At 39.3% G+C, this 22,140-nt stretch overlaps 1 protein-coding gene across 1 annotated transcript; it reads left to right on the plus strand.

Moving 5' to 3' along the window:
• The first annotated feature begins 444 nt into the window (after window positions 1-444).
• Window positions 445-4,600, plus strand: LOC125556044 (putative pumilio homolog 8, chloroplastic). Its single transcript, XM_048718844.2, has 6 exons — window positions 445-1,433; window positions 1,538-1,718; window positions 2,949-3,112; window positions 3,668-3,926; window positions 4,012-4,155; window positions 4,227-4,600. The coding sequence occupies exons 1-5, from the start codon at window positions 694-696 to the stop codon at window positions 4,126-4,128; spliced, it is 1,461 nt and encodes a 486-aa protein (XP_048574801.2). The 5' UTR covers window positions 445-693; the 3' UTR covers window positions 4,129-4,155; window positions 4,227-4,600.
• The last annotated feature ends 17,540 nt before the right edge of the window (window positions 4,601-22,140 follow it).

The following is a 22,140-nucleotide window of genomic DNA, read 5'->3' on the forward strand; positions in this document are numbered from 1 at the left end:
TTCAACTTTGCGTGAAGAAATATACCAATCTCCGAAAATCCAAGCACGGACTAAATAATCAGCATATCTTCGCTTCAGGGTAGTACATTTATGTATTTTGCATTTTTCAAGGAAAAATAGGGGTTAGCATTGCATATGTGTAGTACACTTAGCACACGTGTAATCGGTTCAGAAACGCCCTAAAAATCTGCATGGCGACGAGATTAAACAGCGCTGGTCTAAACCTTAAACCTGATTGTAACAGAAAAGAAAAGAGAAAATATCCCACCAATCTTATACCAGCAAAACAACCCATGGCACCCTCCCTCGCACGCCCGAAATCTTACCTCGCACGCCGCCGCCCTCAAGAACAGGCATCGTCCCACTCGCACGTCCACGAGGCCCCACATGTAAGCAGCCCGCGCACGCGCACTTGCACGCCGGGCTCTTGCGCTTGCGCTTGCGCGACGCCATTAACGAACTGAACGAACCGACTAAACCCCACGCATCCCGATGTACAAAACCCGCCCGCGGCTTTCTCTCCCTCCTTCCTCCCATCTTCGTCCCCAAGGAAACAATCCGGGGGAATAAAAAAAATTCCTGTGAAATTAAAGGAAGGCGATCCCCAGTCCGATCCCTCCAATCCCCACTTCCATCCACCCTCAAAGCCGCGAGCTTTCCCCTCGCCCGTGCTCCAGGGCGCGTGGTTTCCGGATGGCTTTGGAGCTGCGGCTGGCGCCGGCGGCGGAGGAGGAGGAGAGGCGCCTGTCCGAGGAGGACGAGCTACTGTTCCAGGACATCGCGAGGGAGGTGGGGCGGCTCGGCATCCGCGAGACCGAGGTTGAGGCCCAGGGGCGGCGCCAGGAGGACGCGGCCGCGGCGGACGGCCTCCTCCCACTTCCGGCGGTTCCTGAGCGCCCTGGGCAGCAGGGGGGCCTGTACCGGCCTCCCTTATCCGTGACGAGGGTTCTGTCGCTCGTGGTGCAGGAGGCCGGCCCGGTGCCGCCGCCGCCGACGGGGGTACCCGGCGGCCGTAGGGTGCTCGACGAATGGCACTTCCCGGGCGATCATCTCGGCCGCGGTCGCGCCCCTGTCCACCAGAACTTCCGCGCCGCGGGATCCGTGCCGCCGCGCGCCACCTGGTCTGGCGACGCGTACGCCCGCGCAAGGGCGTTTCCTGGGCGCGCCGCCAGCACACAGCTGGTCGAGGACATCGTCCTGTTTCTCGCCAAGAACGAGCAAACGGTGCTCAACATGCTGTTCTGGGGAGCCCCCGAGGACGCGGACGCCGTGGCAGCGGTGATAGTCCAGCACGCCGTCCCTCTCATCGAGAGCAGCCACGGGACCCGCCTGCTCGTTGTCGTCCTCAGCCGCTGCAACCATATGCTCCAGGAAGCGATCGTCGCTAGAATCACTCGAGACCACAAGAAGTTTTTCAAGATTTGTGCTGCGAGGCATGTGCATATAACACTCGCGTTTCCCCTTTGGCTTGTTGTTTCTGGTCTTGCCGGTTCGCTGCAGAGGATGTTAAATATGAAGTTTGTTTGATATCTTTCAGGTCAGGTGAGGTGGTGAGCATGATCAATTCCTGCATATCCGAGAAATCACTGGAGCTTCTGAGAGATGCAATCGTGCCATGGGTGACTCCGTTTATGATGGCTCGCCTTGTAACGGATTCGAGTAGACTCATGGTGGTGCATGCCTTGGTGCAGTGTGTTCCTCATCCATACTTTGCTGAGGTACTTTGAATTTATTCCCCATCCAGATTCTAACTGGCGCAGATATAGATACCAATGTGTGAATAGATACCAATGTGTGATTATTGTGTTGTGGTAGTAACATTTTTGCATGATTTCGTTGTTGCTTATAAAGCTACTCAATCCAGAGCAATAATACAACTAAGAAATGGATTTGCCATTGCATTGTGTTTATAATTAACCAATGTGTGTATCCACCAGAATATGTGAAGTTTCTTTTCTTGTCTGTGCACAAATGACGAAACATTGCATTATTAACCAGCTGTAGATTTCCCAAGATGATGTATATACCATTTTCAAGAGTAGGTAAGCACAGGAGTGTTACACACACTTGCAGTCATGCTAATTTAGTAGATTTTTATTTGGAAAATTAATTGTGTACTGGCTACCAACTTCAATAAACAGTTCCCTTTTACCCAAATGTTGCAATCCTATTAGTACAAATAGTGCTTGTGTGATTCATGTAGATGGGCATAGTCCAGTAACTCTATTGTAATAGTGGGGGCATGTTTAGATCTCTTGATCACCTTGCTTTGTTAAGCAAGGAAAAACTAACCCGCATGAGCAATGCTCAAGGAAATAAGATTAGTAAGGTAATGTATTTTGTTCTTTACCTTGAAAGGTTAAATTGAGTACCGTAAAACAATGACTAAGCACTATATATTCAGGCAGACCACAACATCACAGAAAATCAAACCTTGCCCACATTGGGTAGTCAAATTTGGCTCTTGACCATGGCCATGAGAAGCAGCTTTTAGTACAGCAAGATTCTGACCAATACAAATACATATCTTTGATAGGAAATTTTAGGTGGCCATTTTCGTTTTGCACTGACAAGGGAATCAAGCATGCCCTTGTATTTTGTTCTCACGTACATAGGTCCCATGTTGATTTCAAAGGGATAAAGTGGTTCCAGGCAAGGTGTCTGGACATTAATTTAGATGTATGAAGTTATAGTTAAATAATATTTTGGATAAATATTGTCGATGTGTTTTGCTGAACAGTTGCTTACCATTTTATCTTTGCTTCAAAATGTATTCATTGACGCTACATCTTTTTCACAGTCTGTAAGTCATCTCTCATATGTTATTGCAAGAACCGAGAATGAAGCCATATCAAAATTTTGTCTTGCCTGTCGTGCTTACTTTCAGTTTATGTTACTTCCTCTTATTTCCATGCCCCATGTGTTGACATTTTGCATTATATTGGCAGTTTATTTTTGATGCTGTTGCTACGAACTGCTTAGCACTTGCTATTCATCCGCATGGAGTGTCCCTCCTGCAAAGTTGTCTGGAGCATGTCGGATGGACAGAAAAGGATAATGTTTTATCAAAAGTCTCTTGTTGCAGCACCGATCTTGCTCAAAATCGTTTTGGGTAACTATCTATAATGAATTTTGATGATAATCCTACTGACCATCATTCTATTCGATGCAAACACATCAAACAATTATCTGGCAGCCTTTAATTAATCCCAAACATTTAGCCTTTTCAAGCAGATTCCTGCAAAAAAAATTGAATTCAAGCTTAGCTCAATTTGTGTGTTCTCATTTTATATCGTATGCATAACTGGTACATATGCATTATCCATCTATATTTTTCATGTCTGAATGTAAATGTTTTGCATGTACTGTATTTACTTTAATAATACAATTTAGCAATGTTATCTCAGAATTGGTAATATAACCTGAAGTATTGGGAAGCAAAAGATCGAGTTAGCAGTACTGTTGTTCTTTGATGGCCATTATATGAAACAAAATTGCGGGGGGGGGGGGGGGGGGGGGGGGGCATTATATAAATTTTGTTGTCTCAATATTATTTATTGTTTCTACTACCAAGTACCACCATAAGTAATTTTTCGATCTGTTGATCTATGAATCACAACTTTGTGCCCTGAAAGGCTTACCGTTTCTCTTTCATTTTTTCTTCCAGAAACTACATTGTTCAGTACGTCCTGAAACAAAGAAACCCATCGTACTTGGCAATTATCGCATCCCGCTTCAGGTCTAATTATGTGACACTCTCAAGACAAAGATATAGCAGCAATGTGGTTGAAACGTGCCTAGAAGTTTTTAATGACAGAGATCGATCTAACATTGTTCATGAATTGATTCGGTATCATCCCTTCAGAGATTTAGTGTCAGATGAGTTTGCTAATTATGTCATCTCTAGAGCCCTTACAACCTGCAAGGTAATCTGCCTCGGCCATGATTTGTTTTCATAGTATATTTTCTAGCTCAGAAACAGATATGCTAAGAGTTCCTTGCTGTGTCCAGGTTCCTCTTCGGGATCGATTGGCCACTGCTATCCTTTCCCTTCAAAATGTCAATCGCCGTCACCCTCATTGTCTGAAGATGTTCAACACACTTTCTGAGCTTGGCTACAGATATTGAAAAGAAAATAAATTTCAGACCTAATAGGTAACAGACACTTTTCTCTATATGTTGCTATATTGATTGGCACTGTACTTATTCAGCAGCCATCTTTGCAGGGTTTCGGGAGAAGTTGTTCCTTTATATTATAAGCAGTTCTGGCTGGGGATGTTGTCAACTCATCTGGTGGGCGTCGTTCCTTTTGTAGTGTGCTGGTCACACTTTGTCTCGAGATTAGGATTGTTTGGGCGAGGGGTACCAAAACTCTCTTGAGACAAATACCCCCATCCAAACACACCTTTTAGTTTGTGTGAACTTGAATTTGCCTTGTGGTTTCTTGTGCCCATTTCTGTATGTGAGATGTCTCCAGGCGTTGTTGTTAGTTGTTACTTCTGTAGTTTGCTGCCTGTTGTTAAAAAGAGTGAACAATGGTTGTGTGAGATGTTAAGGTGGTTGTGCGACTAGTTTTTATCAATGCTGTTGTGGAACTTCAGTATTCTATTTCGCAAAGCATATTCAACCAAAACAAGACTTATCTTTTTTACATCTCTCGTACTCAACATGCAAATACATCTAACTTTTTTTATGCAAACTTATATAAATGTTTTAAACACTGACTACATAGGAGTCAGTGGCATCAAGATCGGGGAAGTCCACCCATGCGCCTCACTAAATTTACACGGTGTTCATATTTCAACTTTTCTAGATTGTTTTCGTAAACTAAGAGTATTTATTCCTACATCGCCTATGTATTTTCTACGTGAGAAGTCTGTCGTTTGACTAAGCACCTCTTTTTGGTGACTGGGTACACCATTGATTGATTTCTAACATCGGACTTATTGGATCAAACTTCTTGTTGGGATGATGCTGAGTCACAGCTCCAATTGCTTGGTTGGACCGCTTTCTAGTGAGTGGAAAATATTACGTACCTGCAGTTTGCGATCTTACATAGGAGTTCCAATCTGATTCAAAATTTGTGATCTTACAACCTTGCAACCCACCTTTGTTTCAACTAAAATCAATTGATCTCCTTGATTGTTGAATTAGTACAGAGTGTGCAACACATATCTGAGAGGGGGGGTATAGTCCAAATGCCCTACACAAAAGGCACGCAGGCCATGCGTCGGGTGGAGATCTAAAGAATACGATAACATGTACATGCAACGTTACAAACTCATGTTAATGTTGGAACGCAGCCGGAGAGGATGTTCAGGCGCGAACTAATTGGAAAACTTGAGATTGGTGAAAACATCTGCAAATTGAGAGCTCAATGGAACATGCAGAACCCGTGCTTCACCAAGGGTAACATAGTCATAAACCAAGTGTAGATTTTTCCACATGTTTGGTACGTTGATGTTGTACCGGACTTGAAGAGACATACCTTACACTAATGCTGTCGAATAAACAAGTGTGGCGCGAGAAGGAGGGTGATGTAGTTCATCAAGGAGCAGACCCAGCATGATTCTGTCGAGCAATTTGCAATGGTATAGTATTCTCCCTTTGCACTCGACCGTGATATTGTGTGTTGTTTGGATGACCAGGACACCAAGTTTTTTTTGAACGGTCACCAGGGGGGGAGAGCTTCCCCACCTGAATATATTACCACTCAAATGATGCAGCAGAGCATTAAAAGAGAACCATGGATGAACAAGTTTCACCTAGTAGGAATTGCATAGGAAAGGAAATGGAGCCACTGTGTAGCACAATGTCTATCATCTGTCTTTTTAAAACGGAAAACCCAGAGAGAGAAGTTAGCAACAATATTCCTTAGTGTTACTCGGGAGGGGTGGTCCTCATTTCTGAACACCAAAGCATTCCTGGAGTCCAAGAGCTTCCAAGCAATGGTCAAGACCACCGATGGCCAGATGTTGAGGTTGAGGCCCGAAATTGCTGGGGGTTGATGTAGAGCAATGAGGGAGGTCGGTGTAGGTAGCCCCAAGAGAGACCACACTTGGGCAGCATAGGAGCAGTTGCAAATGAGGTGAAGGGCATCCTCACAGGTGTCTTGGCATCGTGGGTAGGAGGCAGATTGAGCAATGTATGCCACAAGATCATGTGATGCTGCTGTGTAGAATCAAAGCACACGGTGAGAAGCCCCCTTGAAGTACCACAGTATGTATTTAATCAGTTGTAGATGTGAGTCGCTCGATCATGCATGAATACGAGAACTTGTTGGGCAACATGAGAATTATATGGCATGTTAAGGCGATGTGTTTGTAAGACCTGGCAAGATTCTAGAGGGTGGGGTCGGGAACCAGTTTGGCATCGATCAAGGAGGATTTAGAATGAGCGTCCATAGGTGTATTTTTTTACTTGGCCAATAGGTGTATTGATGGGGTTGCAGTTGAGCATGTCGGTGTGACAGAAGCATAGTTACCTAATTCGTCATTCGTTCAGTTCGCGATTCGAGTTCGCGATTTGAATTTGCTATGATATTATGAATAGGGTTAGGTAGGGGTATACATCTCTGATACGGGAATCGAAGATCTAGTTCGTGAACTTGCTATCTCCGTCTCAGAATAGTTACAATTCGCATGCAAAAATAGCCATTGAAGACCCTAGATCAATAATAAATATAAATATAAATAATATGTTGGTTGGTCCAGCCCAAAAGAGGTCCATGAGGCCACGACCTATTGCTCGTCCGCTACTCTAGAGCCTACTTCTAAACCTACTAGTTCTCAAAAAAACTTCTAAACCTACTCGAGCACCGCCTCCTCATGTGCCTCAGCATATCCTTGCTCGTTCTTTCTCTTGTTGAACCTCCGCGTGTGCATCCACGGCAAGGAGTAAGGGCCGCTGTTGCACGATAATCTGGTTGAACGTCTCACCATAACCAATCCCATGTTGGGTGAACCCCCGAAAAACCCAACTTGCCTTGTAGCGAGCCAATGTACCATCACTGTTGAATTTTATGGCGAAATATCCACTTGCCCCTAACCACATTGAAATATACAGGTTTAGGAACCAAAGACCAAGTTCCATCTGTTATTAAAGCATTAAACTCATCTATCATTGCTTGATGCCAATTACGAGGAAGGAATATGAGAAATATATCGGGAAGAATCTATAAAAAGAAACAGGCACTCGAGCATGCATTGAGTTGGAGGGAGTCATAGACTACCACAAAATCCTTTTATAGTCACCCTAGTGACATTCATCCGCAAAGCGTCATGACAGTTTCCAAGACCCCTAACTGCACTTACACCTAGGTGTGCATCTAGTGTGTATTGTGTGTGGACTATCGAAAACACATTAAAAGGGAGACATGACGAAGTGGCAGAGTTCGATGCAAAAGGAGAGGCAGATTACATGGGATCTCATACAGGAGAAACTTGGATGGCAGGCACATGATCTAAGGGGGCCTATGTGAGTTTGCTAGCAAAGTTGCAAGGGTGGGAACTGCATACTTGGTTGTGGATGCGGTCCGCAGCGGAGTGACGTGCCCAGGAGTATTGTGCAGGGTGGAGATGGGAATTTGGGTGGGTGGATGACACACACTAGTTGTGATCGACGTGGAGACCAAGGGGAACATGCGAGGCTAACGTCATATGAGGTAGGTGGGCAGGGGGCGTGGTAGATCTGGTGCGGGATCTAGTGTGGGCGAAAAATTAGCAAGGCAACATGTGGTGGCCAACGGAGCTAAATCCGGTAGATCTCGGGTGGGGGGTGATAAGCCTCCAACGTATCTATAATTTATGAAGTATTCATGCTATATTTACATCAATTATATTTGGTTTTGGTGCACTGTTATATTATTTTTATGGACTAACTTATTAATCAAGTGCACAGTGCCAGTTCCTGTTTTGCAGAAAATCCATATCTAGGAAGGTTCAAACACGATGAAAATTTGCGGATATTTTTTTATGGAATATATGTCTTTTTTGGGAGAAATAATCAATGCAAGTTGGTGCCCGGGGCCCCCATAAGGCAGGCCGGCGCGCCCTACCCACCAGAAGAAGTTGGGAGAAATTAATTGAAACAACACTTAATGTGGTGAAGAATAAGAGAAATAGAAGGAGAAGCAAGGGTAAAAAGGTATATCCCCCAAATAATGTTGCTCTTAAGAGCATGTCCTATGTGATTAGATCATGAGTTGTGGAAAATGATGCACTTGATGATGATATTGTTTTTATTCTTATGACAGAATGTTCGTAGAAACTATCGAGGATGATTTTGTTATGCCTGCTACTTGCTATGATGGTTATGATTGTGGAGATAATTTTGATACTTATTATAATATTGAAAAAAATTGGAACCAACTTGAAAAATTATGATGATAATTATTGTTATACTATTGGTGCTATTCATGCTATTAGTGATGAGAGTGATTATTTAGAAGGAGATGCTAATGATATGCAAAACCATAAGCTTGGGGATGATGTGTTTGATGAGAGTGACATGTTTGAGAATGTATTTGCTACAAATAATGGTTATCTAAGATTGGGGGTGCTATGTGTAATAAAGATGATCTTTTTAGGCCTCCCTACTTTTGATGAGCAAATTTATTATGATGATTACATGCCTCCTATTTATGATGATTGCAATAAAGATGAAAGTGGGTTTTAAGGAGTGTCAACTCTAGATATTAATTATCCCACTATTTTGCAGGGTGTTGAATCTTATTTTAATGATAAAAGTGGATTTGGAGAGGGCATAACTTTATTTAATGATGATTCCACTATTTCGGAAGAGGTTTTAATTGATTATGATGAGAACAAAGTTGCTATTGATGATGGTTATTATGATGAAACTTATGCTAAAAATAGTAGTGATAATTATTATTGTGAAACTTGTCATAGTTATGGTCATCCTACTGAACATTACTCTTTTAATGTGGAATCCATTTATAGTGTTCAAGTTTTTTATGATACTCCCATTATGAATAAGAAGAAATTTGCTTATGTGGAAATAAATAAAAATTATATGCTTGTTGGGTCATGAAAAGAACGTTTTATGTGACAATTATATTGTTGAATTTATTCATGATGCTACTAAAAATTATTATGAGAGAGGAAGATATGCTTATATATATTTCAACAACATCAAGTTTCCTCTCTTTATGTTGAAAGTTTTAAAGTTACACTTGTTTTGTCTTACTATGCTAGTTAATTCTTTCTCCAATAAATTGTTTACTTATAAAATTCATATGCATAGGAAGTGGGATAGGCTTACATGTGTTTTCTATATGACTCATGATTCTCCCTTTGGGTTTAGATTCTTACTTTTATGTGAGCATCATTAAAAATATCAATGCCTAGCTAAAAGGCTTTAGAGAAAAGCGCTTTTTGGGAGGCAACCCAATATTTATCCTTACTATTTTTGTGGGTTTACATGATTAGTACTAATGTAGTAATCATTTTTTGCATCTTTTATTTCAATAAAGTGCCAAGTTAAACCTTTAGGGTGATATTGATGCTTGTTTATTTGGTTCTGTGAAAAATCAAATACTTTTACATCCAGTATATGAATTATCATTCTATACTGGAACGTGATCAATTTCTAAAAAAAATATACAATACTTTTATGCAAATTTCTACTTTGACTTATTTTTTCCAAAAAAATGGAGTTACGGAAGTATGACAAAAAAAAATTAGATCTTTACGTGATGTTCTATTTTTGATAGATTTTGTCTAGTTTTCTTTGTTTGCTTGTTTTGTAGTTTCCATAGCTTATATTAAGTGATATAAATTATGGAAATGATATAATATAGTAGGAATTATATGATAGCAATTATGAATCTTCTCTTGACGGTACCAAAGTGAATGATTTATTTTCTTATATATATTAATTCATCTCATCAATTCCTTCAAGTTTTGTGTGGATGATGTTTTCAAGTTTTGGGTGTGATGACAATAGAAGGAGAATAAGGAGTGGCAAGACCCTAAGCTTGGCGATGCCCAAGGCACCCCAAGGTATTATCCAAGGAATACTCAAGCGTCTAAGCTTGGGGATGCCACAGAAGGCATCCCCTCTTTCGTCTTCGAAACTATCGGTATACCTTACTCGGAACTATACTTTAATTCTTCATATAATATGTGTTTTTCTTGTAATGTATTTTTGTTATGTTTGATGTTTGATATAATCCTTAGATCTAAAATTTTGATTTAGAGAGAGTCTTTTCATAGCTACATATTTACTTAACTACTCTTTGTTCTTCACTTATATCTTTTGGAGTAGTTTATTATTTACTCTTGTGCTTCACTTATATCCTTAGAGTGAAACTTGTGAATGACTTGAATGCAATGTTCTTAGTTTGTTATATGTATGTTGAGAAATAAACATGCATACTCCGGTTAATTCATTAAAATAGAAGTGAGACTATGATAGTTCATATCTTTAATCAAGAGAGTTGTATTATAACGACAATGAGCATTAGTTTATTAAGTTAAACCTATCATGTTGTTGTGTTAAGTATCTCCCAGTGGAGGATGGATGATTGACTTGGCACATGTTCACACATGTTTGATAAATTCTAAATTCAACCTTGATGGTGTTAAAGATTTGTAGGTTATCACCTTGATTATGGTTTTTGTGCTTGGTAAAGTGGTTGCCCTGGGTCCTTTACTAGCTTTATCGTGTACTAAGAGGAAATACTACTTGTGCATCCAAATCCTAAAAACAAGTTATGCCAAAAGAGTCCACCATATCTACCTATATACGGTATTACCCTGTCATTCCAAGTAAATTTGCATGTGTCATCTCTAAAATCCTCAAATGAACATATTTTTTGTGTGCTCGTACTCCTCATATAGCGATGGGGTAGTCAATATCTTCCATGCTAGGTGTGTTTTACTCATGACCAGAGTTTATTCGCTTGTCAAATTTATGAGAAACACTGGTAATAGGGATGCCCAATCAACAAAAAATTATAAAGGACACTCCCTAAAAAATTTGAAAGTTGGCAGGCACCCATGGATTTGGCTAGCGATGGGGTAGTCAATATTTTCTCATTGCCCGTTTATGTTTTTTGCATGTTTTTTGTTTCATAGAAAATCCATATCTAGGAAGGTCCAAACATGATAGAAATTTAAGGAGATTGTTTATGGAATATATGTGATTTTTGGGAGAAATAATCAACGCAAGATGGTGCCCAACGCCCCCACAAGGCAGGTGATGTCGCATGAGACTGCGTCGGTATTTCCCCAAAGAGGAAGAGATGATGCATAACAACTACGATATGTATTTCCCTCAGTTGTGAAACCAAGGTATCAATCCAGTAGGAGAACCAAGCAACACTACGTAAATGGTACCTGCACACAAAGAACAAATACTTGCAACCCGACGCGTAAGAGGGGTTGTCAATCCCTCCACGGTAAAAAGATAGATAACTTTGTGGTAGATTGGATAAATAGATCTAGATAAAACACGAAATAAAAGATGCAAATAAAAAGTGCGGCAAGGTATTTTTGGGTTTTTGGAATAATAGATCTGGAAATAAAAGTGGCAAATTATAGATCGGAAAGCCAATATGATAAAGAATAGATCCGGGGGGCATAGATTTGACTAGTGGCTTCTCTCAAGAAGTAGCACACGGTGGGTAAACAAATTATTGTTGGGAAATTGATATAAGATCAAATAATTATGACGATATCCAAAGAAATGATTTATAGGCATCATGTCCAAGATTAGTAGACCAACTCCTGCCTGCATCTACTACTATTACTCCACACATCGACCGCTATCCAGCATGCATCTAGTGTATTAAGTACAAGGAGAAACGGAGTAATGCAATAAGAACGATGACATGATGTAGACGAGATATATTCATGTAGGAATAGCCCCCATCTTGTTATCCTTAATAGCAACGATACATGCGTGTCTTGCTGCCCCTTCTGTCTGGGTAAGAACATCGTAAGATCGAACCCATCATAAAGCACCTCTTCCCATGGCAAGAAAAATCAATCTAGTTGGCATAACTAAACCAAATATTCGAAAAAGAAATACGAGGCTATAAATAATCATGCATATAAGAGATCAAAGAAGACTCAAAAAATATTCATGGATAAAAAGATCTGATCATAAACTCAAACTTCATCGGATCCCAACAAACACTGCAAAAAGTCATTATATCAAATAGATCACCAAGAGACCATTGTATTGGGAATCAAAAGAGAGATAGGAAGCCATCTAGCTACTGCCTACAGACCCGTAGGTCTATGGTGGACTAATCACGCATCATCGAAGAGGCACCAATGAGGATGATGAACCCCTCCGTGATGGTGTTAGATTGGATCTCGTGGTTCTGGAACTTGCGGCGGCTGGAATTGTGTTTCGTCAACTCTCCTAGGGTTTCTGAAATATTTGGGAATTTATAGGGAGAAGAGGCGTTGCGGGATGGCTCCATGGGGCCCACAACACCCCTGGGCGCGCCTGGGCTCCTGGGCGCGCCATGGTGGGTTGTGCTCCCCAAGGGCCTCCCCAAGTGCTTTCTTGATACCCAAGGTGTCTTCTGGTCCAAAAAAATCTCCAAAAAGTTTTGCCGCGTTTGGTTTGGACTCCGTTTGGTACTGATATTCTGTGAAGTAAAAAACAAGAAAAAAACAGCAACTGGCACTGGGCACCATGTCAATAGGTTAGTCCCAAAAAACAATATGAAGTTGCTTAAAATGATGGTAAAACATCCAAGAATGATAATATAACAGCATGGAACAATAAAACATTATAGATACGTTGGAGACGTATCAGCATCCCCAAGCTTAATTCCTACTCGTCCTCGAGTAGGTAAATGATAAAAACAGAATCTTTGATGTGGAATGCTGCCTAATATGTTCATCACATATTCTTTTCTTTTGTAGCATGGACATTTGGACTTCTATATGGTTCAAAGCAATAGTCTAGTTTTGACATGAAGATTTCAATACTCAAGCATATCAACAAGCAACCATGTCTTTCAAAATATCAACACAAAAGAAAGTTATCCCTAGCCCATTATGCTCAATCATTGATCCATTCACGAAACACACTCACATATTAGCTACATCCAATGCTAAAGTATGATCATATTGCTCCCTAGTTGGTGCTTTACAAGAGAAGATGGAGACTCAAATAAAAATAAAAATTGCATAAAGTAAATAGATAAGCCCTTCACAGAGGGAAGTAGGGATTTTTAGAGGTGCCAGAGCTCAAAGCTTAAATTGAGAGATAAATTTTTTGAGAGGCATACGCCGTCAATGAAAATGACCGAGTAATTCCCAACACGTTCCATGCTAGATATATCATAGGCGGTTACAAACACAAAATAAATTTTATTCCTTTTTCCACCATACTCTCACACTTCACGGCTAGCCGTATCCACGGCTACCATCCATACCAACACTTTCCAAGGAATTTATTATTTGACAACATAAAGTAAATTTCTTTTTCATTTTGGGACTGAGCATCCCTATTACCGCCGTACTCTCGTGCAATGACAAGTGAATAAACAGTCATCTTGAGAATAACACATCTAGCATGGAAAAATATTGGCCACCCCCTGCCACTTCATGAGCAGTATGAGCACACAAAAAGGAAATTCATTTTGAAAATTTAGAGATGGCACATACAAATTTACTTAGAACGGCACGGGAATACCACATATAGGTAGGTATGGTGGACTCATATGGCAAACCTGGGTTTACGGATTTTGGATGCACAATTAGTATCTCCGGTTAGTACAAATGAAGGCTAGCAAATAGATTGAGAAGCATCCAACCAAGAAATGAAAATTCACATAAGCGAGCATTAAGCATAACTAACACCGAATAATGCACCATAAGTAGGATATAATTTCATTGCATAACTATTAACTTTTGTGCTTGCATAGGGAATCACAAACCTTAACACCAGTATTCTTACTAAAGCATAATTAGTCACCAACATGACTCACATATCACTATCATCATATCTCAAAACTATTACAAAGAACAAGTTTATTTTGTCCAATGATCTTCGTGAAAGTTTTTATTATATCCCTCTTGAATATCTATCACTTTGGGACTAATTTCATATGTTGCAATTGCTTTTGATAAGCTCAAACAAATTTAAGTGAAGAACATGAGCATACAAATTTTCATCTCTCAAAATAATATAAATGAAGAATTTCTTAAAAAATTACTAAATCTCAAATAAATCTAAGTGAAGCATGAGATAATTTCTTGAAAAATATTAAAGCACATCGTGCTCAAAAGATAAAAGCAAAGCACTATGGCAATTCCGTAGCTCAGAAAATTTAAGTGAAGCATATAGAGAAATTCTAACAAATCATAGCATAATTTTGGCTCTCTCAAATAGGTGTGTCCAGCAAGGATAGATGACACAAACTAAAAAGCAAAACAAGCAAAGACTCATATAATACAAGACGCTCCAACCAAAACTCATGATATGTGACGAATAAAAATATAGCTCCAAGTAAAATTACCAATGGTTGTTAGAAGAAAGATGGGATGCCTTCCGGGGCATCCCAAGCTTAGTTGCTTGGTTCTCCTTGAATATTAACTTGGGGTGCCATGGGCATCCCCAAGCTTAGGATCTTTTCACTCCTTATTCCTTCATCCATCGTGATCTCACCCAAAACTTGAAAACTTCAATCACACAAAAATTAACAAAACCTTTATGAGATCCGTTACTATAATAAAGCAAATCACCACTCTAAGTACTGTTGCAAATCCATTCATATTTTATTATTGAATTATACCTATTGTATTCTAACTTTAACATGGCTTATACGCCCCGATACAATCCATAGATTCATCAAAATAAGCACACAACACAACGAAAACATAATCTATCAAAAATAGAATAGTTTGTAGTAATCTGAACTCTAACCATACTTCTGTAACTACAAAAATTCTGAAAAATTAGGACACGTAGGCAATTTGTATATAAATCTTTTGTAAAAAATTTAGAATGTTTAGTCACTTCTGTGAATTTAAACAATTCTGCTACTGGATACAAAAGTTTCTGTTTTTCAACAAGATCAAATCAACTATCAACCAAAGCTATCCCAAAGGCTTTACTTGGCACAAACACTAACTAAGACATAAAAACACAATCATAACAGTAGCATAATTGTGGAAACACTCAAAAACATAAAGAAAAAGGCAAAAATAAATTTTATTCATTGGGTTGCCTCCCAACAAGCGCTATCGTTTTATGCCCCTAGCTAGGTATAATGCATAGATTCAAGTATTATCATCTTTAGTTTTTGATCCATAGGATGCCCTCATGATTGATTCATATGGTGGCTTAATTCTTGTTCAAGGGAAGTGTTCCATACCCTTTCTTAGTGGAAACTAAAATTTAATATTCCCTTCTTTCATATCAATCACGGCACCTATAGTGCGTAAAAATGGTCTACCAAGTATGATAGGACAAGACGGATTGCAATCAATATCAAGAACAATAAAATCTATGGGCACATAATTTCTATTTGCAAGAATAAGAACATCATTAGTTCTTCCCAAAGGCTTTTTAATAGTGAAATCCGCCAAGTGCAAATTAAGATAACATTCTTCAATATCGGTAAGACCAAGCACATCATATAAAGATTTCGGAATAGTGGAAACACTAGCACCCAAAACATATAAAGCAAAACACTCATAATTTTTAATCTTGACTTTGATAGTAGGTTCCCACTCATCATATAATTTTCTAGGAATTGAGATCTCTAATTCCAACTTTTCTTCTAAAGTTTTCATCATGGCATCTATGATACGTTTAGTAAAAGCTTTATTTTGTTCATAGGCATGAGGTGAATTTATCATGGATTGCAACAAAGAAATACATTCAATCAAAGAGAAATTGTCATAATTAAAGGCTTTGTAATACAAAAGAGTGGGCACATCACTAGTTAAATTTTCAACCTCTCCAACCCCACTTTTAACAATTTTTTCATTAATATTTTCACCCTCTGAATTATCGGGACGCCTTCTAGCTAAAGTTGACTCTTATTCAATACCTTTATCATCAATTATAATCTTACTAAACAAGGAATCAATAGAATAAACACCAATCATTTTAAGATCTTCATCATTTTTATGAAAGCAATCAGTAGAAAATGCTCTTTCCAAGAATTCTCTTTTAGCTCTAAGCATAGCGGTTCTTTTCTTACTTTCATCCATATAATCATATAAAGATTTAATTGATTCATTGATATCAACCTTGGGTGGAAAAATTTTAATCTTGAGATTTTTTACATCATGGGAAATTCTATCAATGCTTCTAGACATATCATCAAGTTTACTCATTTTTTCTTCTATTGTAGTATTGGAAACCTTTCGAGAATTGATAAATTCTTTAATATTAATCTAAAGATCAGAGGGGTTCCTATTATTATTGTAAGAATAATTACCATAGGAATTACCATAATTATTAGAGGAATTTCCAGGAAAAGGCCTAGGATTAAAATTACCTCTATAAGCATTGTTATTGAAATTGTTTCGCGAGACAAAATTCACATATACGGGATCACTATTTTGCTCAATCAAAGTAGACAAAGGCACATCATTAAGATCAATAGGAGCACTTTTACTAGCAACCAATTTCATAAGAGCATCAACTTTTTCACTCAAAGTACTAATTTCTTCAATCGAATTAAATTTTTTTACTAGTAGGAGCTCTTTCGGTATGCCATTGTGAATAATTTGCCATAATATTATCAAGTAATTTAGTACCTTAACCCAAAGTAATTTCCATAAAAGTACCACCCGTGGCAGAATCTAAAAGATTTCTAGAAACAAAATGCAATCCCGCATAAAAAAATTGTATGATCATCCAAAGATTTAAACCATGTGTAGGACAATTTCTTAGCATTAATTTCATTCTTTCCCAAGATTGTGCAACATTTTCATGATCATGTTGCTTAAAATTCACGATCTGAGCTCTAAGGGAAATAATTTTCGTTGGCGGAAATTACTTAGTAATAAAAGCATCCTAGCACTTATCCCAAGAATCGATACTATTGCGAGGCAAAGAAGAAAACCATTTTTTTGCATGATCCCTCAAAGAGAAAGGAAATAATTTCAAATTCACAATATCATTGTCCACATATTTTTTCTTTTGCATATCATACAATTCTACGAATGTGTTTAGATGGGACGCGACATCCTCATTAGGAGTACCGAAAAATTGATCTTCAATCACAAGATTCAATAAAGCGGCATTAAATCACAAGATTCCGCACTAGTGGCAGAAGGAGCAATCGAAGTGCTAATAAAATCATTATTATTGGTATTGGAAAAATCACACAATTTGGTATTTTCTTGAGACATTGTAACTACGCAAACAAGAATACAAACAAAGATAGATCTGACGAGAAAACGGCGAACGAAAAAGAGGGCGAATAAAAAGGCAATTTTTTGTGAAGTGGGGGAGATGAAAATGAGAGGCAAATGGAAAATGATGTAAATTGCAAGGAGATGAGATTTGTGATTAGGAACCTGATAGATGTTGATGATGTCTCCCCGGCAATAGCGCCAGAAATTCCTTTTGATGTCGCTTGAGACTGCATCGGTATTTCCCCAAAGAGGAAGGGATGATGTAGGACAGCTACGGTAGGTATTTCCCTCAGTTGTGAAACCAAGGTATCAATCCAGTAGGAGAACCAAGCAACACTATGTAAACAGTACCTGCACACAAAGAACAAATACTTGCAACCTGACGCGTAAGAGGGGTTGTCAATCCCTCCACGGTAAAAAGATAGATAGTTTTGTGGTAGATTGGATAAATAGATCTCGAGAAAACATGGAATAAATTATGCAAATAAAAAGTGCAGCAAGGTATTTTTGGGTTTTCGGAATAATAGATATGGAAATAAAAGTGGCAAATTATAGATCGTAAAGAAAATATGATAAAGAGTAGATCCGGGGCCCATAGATTTCACTAGTGGCTTCTCTCAAGAAGTAGCACACGGTGGGTAAACAAATTACTATTGGGAAATTGATATAAGATCAAATAATTATGACGATATCCAAGGCAATGATTTATAGGCATCAAGTCCAAGATTAGTAGACCGACTCCTGCTTGCATCTACTACTATTACTCCACACATCGACCGCTATCCAGCATGCATCTAGTGTATTAAGTTCATAGAGAAATGGAGTAATGCAATAAGAACGATGACATGATGTAGACGAGATCTATTCATGTAGGAATAGCCCCCATCTTGTTATCCTTAATAGCAACGATACATGCGTGTCTTGCTGCCCCTTCTTTCACTGGGAAAGAACACCGCAAGATCGAACCCATCACTAAGCACCTTGATGACCCACAAGTATAGGGGATCAATTGTAGCTCTTTTCGATTAGTAAGATTGTCGAACCCAACGAGGAGCAGAAGGAAATGACAAGTGGTTTTTAGCAAGGTAATGTCTGCAAGTGCTGAAATTGTAAGTAGCGGAGTAGTTTGATAGCAAGATAATTTATAACGAGTAAGTAATGGTAGCAGTAACAAAAGTGCAGCAAGGTAGCCCAATCCTTTTGAGGCAAAGGACATGCCAAAACAGTCTCTTGTGATAAGCAAAGCGTTCTTGAGGGTACACGGGAATTTCATCTAGTCACTTTCATCATGTTGGTTTAATTCGTGTTTGGTATTTTGATAATTTGATATGTGGGTGGACCGGTGCTTAGGTGTTGTTCTTACTTGAACAAATCTCCTACTTATGATTAACCCTCCCACAAGCATCCGCAACTACGAGAAAAGTATTAAGAATAAATTCTAACCATAGCATTAAACTTTTGGATCCAATCGGTCCCTTACGGAATAGCGCATAAACCGGGGTTTAAGCTTCTGTCACTCTCGCAGCCCATCATCTAATTGCTACTCCACAATGCATTCCCTTAGGCCCAAATATGGTGAAGTGTCATGTAGTCGACGTTCACATGACACCACTAAGGGAATCACAACATACATACTATCAAAATATCGAACACATTTCAAATTCACATGATTACTTGCAACATGATTTCTCCCATGACCTCAAGAACAAAAGTAACTATTCACAAATGATAAACATGATCATTATTAGAGGAGTATTAAATAACATAATGGATCTGAACATATAATATTCCACCAAATAAACCATATAGTAATCAACTACAAGATGTAAACAACACTACTAGTCACCCACAAGCACCAATCTATAGTTCCAGCAAGAAGATTGAACACAAGAGATGAACTAGGGTTTGAGATGAGATGGTTCTGTTGAAGATGTTGATGGAGATTGCCCTCCCCAAGATGGAAGAGTTGTTGGTGATGATGATGACGATGATGATTTCCCCCTCCGGGAGGGAAGTTCCCCTCGTGGAATCGCTCCGCTAGAGGGCAAAAGTGCTCCTGCCCAAGTTCCGCCTCGAGACGGCGGTGCTCCGTCCCAAAAGTACTCTCCTTATTTTTTTTTCTAGGTCAAAATGACCTATATACCAGAAGATGGGCACCGGAGGTGGGCCTGGGTGAGCACAACCCACCAGGGCGTGCCTAGGCTCCCTGGCACGCCCAAGTGGGTTGTGCCCACCTGGTGGGCCCCCTCTGGTAGTTATTTGCTCCAATAATTCTTAAATATTCCATAAAAATCCCCGTGACGTTTCAGCTTGTTTGGAGTTGTGCAGAATAGGTAGCCTGACGTAGCTTTTCCAGGTCTAGATTTCCAGCTGCCGGAATTCTCCCTCTTGGTGTGTACCTTGCAAATTATGAGAGAAAAGGCATTAGAATTACTCCAAAAAGCATTATTATGGATAGAAACATCATAAATAACAGTAAGAAAACATGATGCAAAATGGATGTATCAACTCCCCCAAGCTTAGACCTCGCTTGTCCTCAAGCGAAAACCGAAATCAAAAAACATGTCCACATGCTTTGAGAGAGAGAGAGAGGTGTCAATAAAAACAAAATACGGACATAGAAGCATCATGTTGATTATTATAACAGCAGCAAAATTAAACATCGGACTTTTATCATAGAACTTTTATCATATACTTCTCATGAATAAGTAATAGTTCATCACATAATCGAAGTATAAAGCAAAAACTCTATTAGAAACCAACAAACTATGTTCTCAGTCAACTTCGCAACTACAATTCATCATCTTTTCAAGAAGGGTCACATATCGGAGCCTTTAGGCAGGTCCACATACTCAACCATCATATAGTCTTCTATGATTTCTAACACTCACCGCGTACACATGAGAAAAACGTTTCAACCGGACACATAGGAAGATAGGGGCTTATAGTTTCGCCTCCCAACGTACTCACCTCAAGGGTGATGTCAATACAATAATAACTCATGCTATCTATATTCAACTGGACATATGTCCCTAGATCTTTCCTCAACGCATGATGCTTGCCAAAGGAGAAAAATAAAAAGGAATAGAAGAAAAACTTTGACCCTTTGCATAAAAGTAAATACATAAAAGTAAAAGATAGGCCCTTCGCAGAGGGAAGCAGAGGTTACCATGCGCTTATTTGTTTGTATGCTCAACCCCTTAGTGCAAAAGAACGTCATGTTGCATTGCCCCTTGTGATAGCGACCTTTATTATGCAGTCTGTCGCTTTTATTCTTCACCATCACAAGTTCATGCAATGCTCAATTTTCTCTTACACTAAATGATCTTACACATTTAGAAGCAATTTTTATTGCCCTTTTGCACTGATGACAACTTACTTGAGGGATCTTGCTCAATCTCTAGGTAGGTATGGTGGACACTTGAAAATAAGATTTGGATTTAAGGGTTTTTGGATGCACAAGTAGTATCTCTACTTAGTGCGGAATTTTTGGCTAGCAAAGATAGGGGGCAAGCACCACATGTTGAAGGATCTATGACAATATGACTTCTATGTGAATATAAACAAACACAAACCATTAAGTTGTCTTCCTTCTCCAACGCCAACAATTTTGGCATATAATATTTTGATGAGGGCTCACAATCACAAAATATTTCTAGGATAGTATATTTATATGTGAATCTTCTCTTCCCTTATTAATTCTTTCATGAGTTGCATCATTGACTAATGTTATGTTTGTCAATCTCTAATAAAATTTTCTAGTTATACTTTTCCTTATGTGGTGCCATCACCTACAATAGGATTAGTATATGATCTTATTGATTTATTTCCTTTCTTTTATTTATTTCGTTTATCTTTTTTTCTTTATTTGCAACATGAGAGTAAAGAAAGCAAAAACTCACACTAAACTTTATTATATAACTTGCACACGATTACAAGGATAAATCACTAAGTAAACTCTCAAAGAAGGAAGCATCGAACTAACTTTATTTCATCTAAAGCAAAAAAGAACGAACTAAAATAAGTAAAATCAAAAAGATAGTGGGATGATACGATACTGGGGCACCTCCCCCAAGCTTGGCGGAAGCCAAGGGGAGTGCCCATACCCGATACTCAATTCTCCTTTGGTGGTGAAGAAGATGATGGTGGTGATGAAGAAGAGATCTTGTCCTTAGATTTCCATGGCAGTGGTCCACCATCATAAGAGGAGGAGTGAGTCTCACGGGTCCTGCAACTAGCAGCCAAACTCATACCTTTAAACCTTGCCTCATATTCAAAGACTTGGTTTTGAAGATCATAGATCTGGCTTTGCAGAAAGTTGATTTGCTCGTTGAGGGTGAAGATGATGTCCTTCATGGGCTTGCCATTCACCTTGAGATCACGGGAAAGGTCCGTGATCATGAGGTGATTGGCATTGAGCTCACACTCCACCATCTCCTTGCACCGGAAGACTTCCTGCTCCATGGCTTCAAGCCTGGCCTCCACGGTTCCCGTGCCCTTGGGACCATGCTCATCGCGGATGTACAACACCCCCTCATGCATCTGGATGGTTTGAGGGTGCTGCACCACCTCCCGCGGATATGGGTTGATGTAGGTCTTGAAGAACTTGTCCTTGGAGGGACTTCAAGAGGCCATGGTAGATGGGATCTGACAGAAAACAGCAAGGAAAGAGAACAGAGGATTTCTCCGCGATACGGTGATCAACAGGTTCGGGAAGTATATATAGATTTTTTTATCTTGGAGGACAAGCATACAGAAGAAAAACGGAGTCCGGAAG

Source organism: Triticum urartu, chromosome 5A, assembly GCF_056163025.1.
Source record: "Triticum urartu cultivar PI428250 chromosome 5A, HENAU_Tu73, whole genome shotgun sequence".
Classification (NCBI taxonomy): Eukaryota; Viridiplantae; Streptophyta; class Magnoliopsida; order Poales; family Poaceae; genus Triticum; species Triticum urartu.

Excerpts from the sequence above, each read along its gene's own strand:
- LOC125556044 (XM_048718844.2), top strand. The coding sequence starts at position 694 with ATGGCTTTGGAGCTGCGGCTGGCGCCGGCGGCGGAGGAGGAGGAGAGG. Across the intron at positions 1,719-2,948 it reads CTCATCCATACTTTGCTGAG|TTTATTTTTGATGCTGTTGC; the intron begins GTACTTTGAATT and ends TTATATTGGCAG. Across the intron at positions 3,113-3,667 it reads CTTGCTCAAAATCGTTTTGG|AAACTACATTGTTCAGTACG; the intron begins GTAACTATCTAT and ends TTTTTCTTCCAG.